The sequence below is a fragment of the Cynara cardunculus genome, assembly GCF_001531365.2.
Source record: "Cynara cardunculus var. scolymus isolate 2C chromosome LG 2, CcrdV1, whole genome shotgun sequence".
Taxonomy (NCBI): Eukaryota; Viridiplantae; Streptophyta; class Magnoliopsida; order Asterales; family Asteraceae; genus Cynara; species Cynara cardunculus.
Window position 1 is genome coordinate 66,396,330 of NC_037529.1, and position 9,479 is coordinate 66,405,808.

The 9,479-nt window shown below is 29.5% G+C and overlaps 1 protein-coding gene across 1 annotated transcript; it reads left to right on the forward strand.

Moving 5' to 3' along the window:
- The first annotated feature begins 1,613 nt into the window (after positions 1 to 1,613).
- LOC112508104 (heavy metal-associated isoprenylated plant protein 12-like) lies at positions 1,614 to 2,773 on the forward strand. The gene is made up of 3 exons (XM_025112888.1): positions 1,614 to 1,670; positions 1,767 to 1,845; positions 2,239 to 2,773. Exons 1-3 carry the CDS (start codon positions 1,662 to 1,664, stop codon positions 2,514 to 2,516), a joined length of 366 nt encoding a protein of 121 aa, XP_024968656.1. The 5' UTR covers positions 1,614 to 1,661; the 3' UTR covers positions 2,517 to 2,773.
- Positions 2,774 to 9,479: the final 6,706 nt, after the last annotated feature.

Here is a 9,479-nt window from a genome sequence, read left to right on the forward strand (position 1 = left end):
ATATAACATTAATAATTATGATATTACATATTTATTTATACATTTAATAACTAAAATTACATATTTCATTTTTAAATAAAGAAATTAAAGATTAAAACCTAAAATTCTATCCTACCTTAACTACCACATCCCTATGTAGGGATGGTAATTTGGCCCGACCCGGTGGGGAACCCGGTTCACCCGACCCGGACGGGGACGGGGATTCCCCGCTAAAACGGGTACCGGGGCCGGGGATCCCCGGTAGAGGCAAACCGGGGCCGGGGCCGRGTATTGTATCCCCCGACCCGTCCCGCACCCCGGTATATATATAAATATTAACATTTTGATTATTTGGGCTTATAATTGATATGTGCGGCCTGTTGGACTTATGGACTTGGGCTTTGTAATTGATATGTCCAAATTTCAATCMTCTTCTACTCTTCTTGACTAGATATGATGTAATTATATTAACACTTGTTTTAAATTTTACATATTTCTTTGGATTATTGTTAATTTTATAATTTTATTATTTTTATTAAGCAAGACTAGATATGATGTAATTATGTTGTTATGTTGATCATGCTTAGAAAAAACTTATTAATTTTTATTTGACCGGGTGTTGACCGGGTGTTGACCGGGGGTTGACCGAAGGTTGACCGGGGGTTGACCGGGGTTGACCGAAAGTTGACCGGGGMCGGGGCCGGGGATTGCAAACCCCGCCCCATCCCCGCCCCGTTGCCATCCCTATCCCTATGACCATTTTCTTTCTCAATGGCGGTAGTTGTTTCGATTTGAGTTTCAATGTAAAAAGCTTCAATTCATTAATGGTGACCGTCATTCCCCTGTCGTTTTTATTCTATGATTTGAAGGTTTAATTTCTTGTTCGAAGGTGTTTTCCTAAAATGATAATTTTAAAAGTTGATTCCTTAAAATAGGAAAAAACCCAAAATTAATTTCATTTTGATGCAGTTTTCCCAAATTTAGACTATGGTTATTTATCAAATTTTTATCGAGTAAAGAGTTAAAATTTTGATGCTATACATATCAATATAGTATCAAATTAAAGAGAGTAACATGTTTTTTTAACATAATTTGTTTTGTTGTTTATCGAATTATAGAACAAAGTCTGGCTTAGGATCAGTTATACCGACCCGATTTTTTATTTAAAATTTATTTATGCATTTATTTTTTAAAGTATATTTTTAAATTTATCTTTAAAAGTATTTTTAAGTGTATTTGACTAAAAACCAAAATGTATTTTTAGTGTATTTGATTGACCTAATTATAATAACTAATCCAAATATTTTTATATAAAATTTCAATTTAACACCACATAAGTTAATAAATACTTTTACAAAAAATATAAATTATTTTAAATAAGTAACGAGGGTTTGGTAAATGACAACTATAACAATCAAAAACGCTAAATAATAATTTAACTAATTTGTCATGTGGTTTAGAAAAGGAATTATAAATTAAATATTGCGTCAAGTTTATGACGTAATAATTATTTGTTACTCATCGAGTCATCAACTTGCCACTTAATTGCTTCCTCCCCAGGAGATTTGTGTACAAAATACCCACGAATCTGAACATTCTTTCACACTCTTCTGGAGAGAGATTCAAACACCATTGAAAACACATACGCTCATTACCATCAGATCATCGTCAAAATCACAAAAATGGCGAAGGTAGAAATTTGTTCAGTAATATGGAATTCGATCCTGCATTGCATTTGTTTGAATTACTTGGCCTTAAGTTCTATATATAATTCATTGTTTTTGCAGCAAAAGATTGTGGTGAAGGTGATGATGAAGAACCACAAGTCGCTTCGCAAGGCTTTGCAGATCTCCGCCAGTGTTTGCGGTAAGATGTTCGACAACTTGTGTTCTACGTTTCGTTGTTTTCCTCCTCTGATTAATTGATTGCTTTTGCCTACTACTTTCCACAATTTCAAATTCAAATAAGAAGTAAACAATAACGAATTCAAACACCTCTCGCTTATCAAAGGAATCTCGCTTGAATTCATATTCGAATTATATATAAAAACGACCTGGATCATATCGTATTCGAAATTCCGATTGACAAACTTGAGTTTCATTTAAATCGGAGCATTTGCCTTGGATGAATCCTTCCGTGATTTCGTCAGAATTTTGCTGTTTGGTCGTGATTTTTCTTATTTTATTCCTAACGGTTTGAGATCTGGATTTGTCTTTCAACAAAGGATCTATATGAATTATCCTGAAAATGAACAAACAGGGGTGGAATCAGTGACGCTGCTGGATAAAGAACGGATAGCGGTGACCGGAGAACAAATTGACTCAGTTCAACTAACGTGTTCGCTAAGAAAAAGAGTAGGGCACACAGATCTAGTAAGTGTTGGTCCGGTAGAGGAGAAGAAAACCGTCAAACCGATCTCCATCCCCGAAATAGTGCGGTATGAGTACGTTTATCCTGAACACCACTGCTGGCATACCGCGCCAATGCCATTACTGGCTGTCCATGAATTCCCTTCCAACATTTGCAGCATCTTGTGAGATTTCCATCGATCAATTGAAACAAAGTGATAGAAATCAAAAATAAATTCATTAAAGGTAAATTCGAATTTTGGTTTGATTTTTGATTCCCATGCAATAAATGGAGAGAACTCCATCTTCAATCATATGTTTGTATGTATGATAAGTATTAGCTGTACAATACGAGGCTCCATTTAATGATCCTGACATTTTGTATTTACGATTGTTTGGTATCGTAGGTTATGTTGGTATCAAAATTGGATTTCGGATTCGTTACTTGATGTTTAATAATCGCTGAACGTGTAGAACAATTGATAAAAATAGTTAAATGTCATGGTGTCTATCTCATCAGAAATCGACAACACATTTGTTCTTAAATGATGATGTTGAAGCTCTAGCATGCATTAATGAAGGTCTTTTATTGAGCAATTAATGAGGGTAATTTTCATTTACGTGTCCACTTTATGACTTTTTTTAATTAATTTTTATATATTTAATTCAATATTTGAATTTTTTTTAATTAACTTTTAACGGATGCCTTGAAGCTCTAGCATATGTTATTAAAAGACTAACATTTTTGAGGTTTGTTCATACCCTCAGCTAATCAATAAATTAGAGCTGTTAATGAGGATGATTTTGATCTGTTGACTTTATGGCACTTATTAATTTTTTTATATGGACAATTCAAGATTTAAGCTTTAACTTTACAAAAATGATTCGATCAAAATGAGCCAATCATGTGATTTGCCACAAAGACATCGCGTCTTCTTATTATACACCCGCCTTCTTGTTTCAATCTATTAATTATCATTGATATGAGATAAACAAACCAACAATATAGCTGAAAACCTAAGAATACTCAAATCTCAAAATATCACATCATCGTTATTGGTTGTTTTTTTAGTGTGTATATATATATATATATATATATATGAATTAATATACACATAAGTAGTTACAAAACATTAATAAACGCATGGGCCATATATATATATATATATATAATATATATATATATATATATATATATATATATTATATACAGAGAGATAGAGTGAAGTTCATACGAAAATGATACATATTTAAAAAATAATAGAATGAATATGGACCATACATTTCATTAAATAATAACTTAAATAATTAATTTTAAAAATAAGTAAATAAGGGTATAAAGGTAATTTAATTATATATAAGTTATTTAAGGTATTTATTTAATATTCTTATTTTACCATATTTATGATTTTAATATGATTATTTTTATTTAATTTGTTTTATATTTAATACATTTAAAATTAGCATAATTAAATTCCATATAAAGAATTCATTGTTTTTATTTAAAGCAATATTTAAAAGGAATTATTATTTCGTCAAAATCATATGTGATAAAATGTTTTCTTAATCATATATGATTTAAAACTTGAAAAACAGTTATTCTTATTAACATTTAAAAAGAAAAATAATGAAAAAACAAAATCAAATGTGATGTGTAACAAAACACATTTAAAATGTACAAGGTCACATGTAATTCAAAATGTAACTCGTAATTTACACATATCACATGTAATATTGTAGATAATCAATATCATATATGATACATTAACGAAAATTAATGATTCCTTTTTGAGAAAAAAAAAATTGATTAAATATGGATATCACATATGATTTTTAACAAAAATTGTAAAAAGTTCTTAAAACAAACTACTTCAATAAAAATAGATATTTTAAATGAAAAACTAAATCATATTTATTTTAAATGTTGTAAAAACTAAAACATAAATAAATGAAAAGTTATGCTTAAATCTCTAGAACTATAAAAAAATCATGAATAAATACTTAATTGATTTTTATAAAAATATATAATTTGTATATTATAAATGACACATATCCGCTTTTGGATGATTTTTTAGAAATTTTATTTAAGGTATTATTCAAATAAATGATTGGTCCAAAATATATATTTTCATAAATATATTCGATTGTTTTCTAATATAAAATGTTGATCATAATTAGTGAACTCTAATCATCTTCCATAAATATTCAAAATTTGTATGGTTTATAATATTTGCATGGTTTCTATTTGATTTGTCATATATATATATATATATATACACACACACACACACACACACATCCTTGCGTCTAACTTCTAAATGGCGTATGGCGTAACATGGTGACGAGATCAAGCCTCAAGCCTTAGGAGCCATGACAAGGTCGTGACGTTTTTCAAGACATGACTTATGGCGGCAAATCTTTAATGTTTTGCAAGTTGGGGGTATTTCAAAAACAAACTATTTGTGTCTTTAGACGAATAAAAGATTTTTCTTACTCCTCATAAGTGTGATATTTTGAATTTGTTTGATTTGATTTCAATCTCTCAATGGCCGTCTCAGCATCATGTGCTTATTCAGATATCAGCTTAATGTAAATAAGCACCTTTTACGACCTTGATAAACTCTTTTGTTTTAGTTTTTAAGCTGTAGGATATTCATCAGTCGAAATTCAATAGATTTAGGTGGTTCCGATCCAATCATCCAATATGTTTGATTTTGTTATCCGATCCGATGCAATTAACATTGGACATTCGACCTAATTCAATCTAATAGATGATTGGATCGGATCGAATCCATCCAATATTCTGATACAAATTTCAACCAATTAATCTACCATTTCAACCAATTATTTATATATTTTTCTTAATTTATCAAAAAACACTACGTATAAATATCAACTAAAAAACAATTTCGTAAAATCTTAACAATTATATATAATTATTAATTGAGTAGTAGTTAGATAATAATTTGATGGTCATTAATGGTTATTAGATTGGACCAGTTCGGTTTTATTAGATTATGAGTTGTCATCCAAGAACCGACCGATCCAATATGTTGAAATTTTGGATCCAATCTGATCCAATTACAACTGGACATTCGATCATAATGATCGGTCTAAATTGGATTGAATGGCTTCTTCCATACCCCTATATAAATAAGTTGTATCAAACTCGTATTTTATATTGTTTTAGCCACAAAACAACAATCACCAGCGGACTCATGCACATAGGGTGCTTGATGTTGTGGTTTTACTTTTTCTTTGAACCTTCACGTGACTTTACCGTCAATGTTGTCCCGATTGAGCTTAATTAGTATTAAAAGAGTGTTCCCGACTAACTGATTATAAAATGGATATCTGTATTTAAAAAACCGTTAAATCTGATAAATTACGTTTTTTACTAAATCTTGAATTTGAATTCATGTCTAATTCAAAGACAGTTATATGCTCAATTATTGAATTGAGCATATAACTACCCAGATGAAGTCATTTATAGTGAACATAAATACACCCTCTCTTCTCATAAATTGATTGCAAGAGACCACACGAAATTAATACTACCTCATTAAAACCCAATATAACCCGACACAGATAAGCACAATGAAATTGAAATACCTGTGATATGTCTAACCCAAAGTAACGTGCGTTTTTTTGATCAATTTGACACCAACGATGTCCACATGAGACTACAAGTACTGTTTCACTTCTAAATAGAACCCGAAGGTTAGGTGATGATATAGAGGGACTACGGTCGAACTGCATACACACAACGCAAAATAAATAAAAAACCAGAAAACCACAAAAAACGGATAAAAGTATATCAATATGAATGTCAAATTAATGAGAAAAATATGATTGTTTTTCTGGTGTAATTTAGTTCACTCGATTTTTGTTCAAAATTATTCTTTTTCGTATAAAAAATAGGTGTGTTGAGTTTTTTTTTTTAAATTTAAAATATTGTTGAAAACGTCTATTTAATCATATCCGTTGAATCAATTAATCTAATGATTCATTAATATTATTTTTTTCTGAACTACACTATATGTGTGTGTGTATGCATGCACACATGTATAGATGTATGTGATTTTTTTTTTGAAAGAAAATATATTGTATACTAAGATTAAACTTAAAATATAATAATTAATTTATTTATTTAACTCAAGTTATATAAAAAAAATTAGACTTAATTACGAATTTGGTTCATGTGGTTTGTGTGGTTTTTAGGAAATTGGTCCCTCGAGTAAAGATAAAAAGAGGAAAAAGACGCAAGTTTTCTCAAAGTAAATGGAGAATTTGGATGTCCGTTAGAATGAGGGACCAATTCATTACAAAATGACAAACGACGAGTCCTAAATTGTAATAAATAAAGTTCAGGAACCATTTCTGTAAAAACTACTAAATTACATAGACCAAATCCGTAATTTACTCAAAAGATTTTATTTATCTTCAAAGTGTTTTATTCTCTTAGTTAGGAGTTGACCTTCAATCCCAATGATGTTGCAAACTACTTTAGGGTGATTTACCAATTGTTTACTAGGTCAAGAATTTATAATTCTTATTTATTTTTATCGACTAATATTTTTTATCATCAAAATTGATTATCAGCCTCCCTTTCAGTCGTCATACCCTTTTCTTCAATCTCCGTTAAGAATAATTCCTCTGGTTCATCCTCTTGATCGAAGTCTTGCAAGAAGATTCCAGGTACAGGGTCCTCCTTATTCTCTTCGACAGTGGGTCCTAACTCCGGCTCAGAATTAACTTCCATATTAAAATCCACCATCGAACTTCTTCATTTGGAAGATTTTTCTCTTCTCGGGTCTCTTTAAACATCGTCACTTTTTCTTTGGAATAGGGTTAAGAGTAGGTTTATTGTCTTTAATACAAAATCAAGTATATTTGTCATTTAATAATAAATGCATGCATACATTAAATAAAATTAAAAAATTAATCAGGGTCGAATTAGAGGTGGGTAATGCCACCCCTGACCCTGCTCTGACCATGTTTCGGGTATGAGATTAAATCCCCATCTTCGCCCCTACTGGTAAAATTTCCATCTCTAAACACTGGATGAGTATGCTTGAAATGGTCACTCTAATTGCTTCAAGTTACAATATGGTACTACATGTTCTTAGTATGAATGCAAGTTTAACGTACTAACGTTGCAGACACATCCACTGCCATCCTCTTAACACGTGATTTTTACAATAAGATAGTTAATGGTAACCATTACGTAAGAGTGATATTAACATGAGATTACCCACTGCGCACAATTACGTCATGTTGGAAATATTTGAGATCTACCAAGGCAACTACATGATTACTCCGTATCAATATCGATTAAACGTGTATAAAAAACATTTAGAATGTTATAGTACTTGTGAATATGTTGATTTAGATAATCGATTATATCACAAATATTATTGTATCTATAATAATGCCTTTTATTTTATGCCGCTTTAATTGAGCCGTTTACCTAATTGTTTACCCGGTAATCGCTTACCTTAAGAGTCAACATTATAATTTATTTTATCGGGTAACATTGTAGTACATCAAAACGTATCTTATACAACAATTTTACCTGGTAAACGCTTACCCGGGTAAGAGTCGTTACCTTCACTTACCGGGTAAGACTCTCAATTCTTATCATCGTTCTTACCGGGTAAGATTTTTGCCCTTTGTCATGTTCATCCGGTAAAGAAAATTGCTCAGTAAATACTTACCGGGTAAGCATTTAATAAACGACCCCTTATTTCTCTAACTGTAAGTAATTGTTCATCTACAGCTTAATAATTAAGCGATTAACTGATTTGACTTAATTGGAAGGGAATCCATCCCCGTGCTTTATGTCTATTATATGTGTGGATACAATTTGGAGCTTTTAATGAAATAATTGAAAATCGACATTAATTTATAATACCAACAAAATCGCATAATGTAGAAACATGGGTTTTTAGTTTCGAAAAGATTGTTTCCAAATATTTTGGATGATAATTTATTTATTTAGTTTTAAATAATCCCTTAAGACTTTTAGTCGACAACACTTTTAAGTTTGTTTTGGGTTAGTTGTCATTTTTTGCTCTATTAAATTTGATTTAAAATATTTTTTTTAATAATCATGATTATCTATACACATTAGATAACTATCTATACTATGTTATAAAATATTTAACAAAAACTATTAAAAACTATTTTTTATGTATGAAGCACTGTATATTGATACAATAAATTATGGATAAGTACAACTTATTAAAGTTTCATGTTTAAATTCATGTAATTAACTGCAGATAAACATAATCAAATAGAAGATATACATCTCATTTTAAAATATAATAAATCTAAAATATAATTAGGATAATTATCAAGTTCTAACAAAATAATTAATTATTATCTTTATAAGAAAAATTATATTATTAAACCAAATATAAATTACTTCGTTATTGAACCTAAATTAAATTATAATAAAAGAAATTGAATTAAAAAATTACACAAAAAATATGAATTTTAAATAGTTAATTTGATACTAATATCGATATATTTTTGTCAAATTTTTATGATATCTTCAAGTTTATATTTTATTCAAAAATAAAAACATCATCGTTTTTTTCAAAATCTAATAAGATATACTATAACATCGAGTGAGATAAGAAATATAATAAAATATTAAAATCAAGATTTATTTCGCTACATTACACGATTACCCTTCTAATAATTATATATATATATATATATATATATAAAGTCAGATTTAAAGGAAATTTACAAAAAAATAAAAAATTGAAAAACATCTGATAACCATTCATCTGGATGACATACACATGATATATAAGGAATTTGTAATATGATATATGTATAAAAACAAAAAACAGTTTCAGTTAATTATATATACATGTTTATACCATCCAGATGAACGATTATCAAAGTGTTTTTTTGATTTTTTATTTTTTACTAAACATCTCTCTCTATATATACATTTGTATATATCTTAAATCAAGTTTATAAAATTTAAATTTATGATTAGATATTATATTTAAATTTTGTTGCAAAAGTGGGCGGTGGTAACACGTAGCGTGACGGTGTTACGGTGACAGCTAATCGCACATACTCCCTTTTATTTCCTCCCCCCTCCCCTCTCCCCTCTCTCTCTCTCTCTCTCTC

Coding starts and splice junctions, on each gene's coding strand:
- LOC112508104 (XM_025112888.1), top strand. Junction 1,846..2,238: donor GATCTCCGCCAGTGTTTGCG/GTAAGATGTTCG, acceptor ATGAACAAACAG/GGGTGGAATCAGTGACGCTG.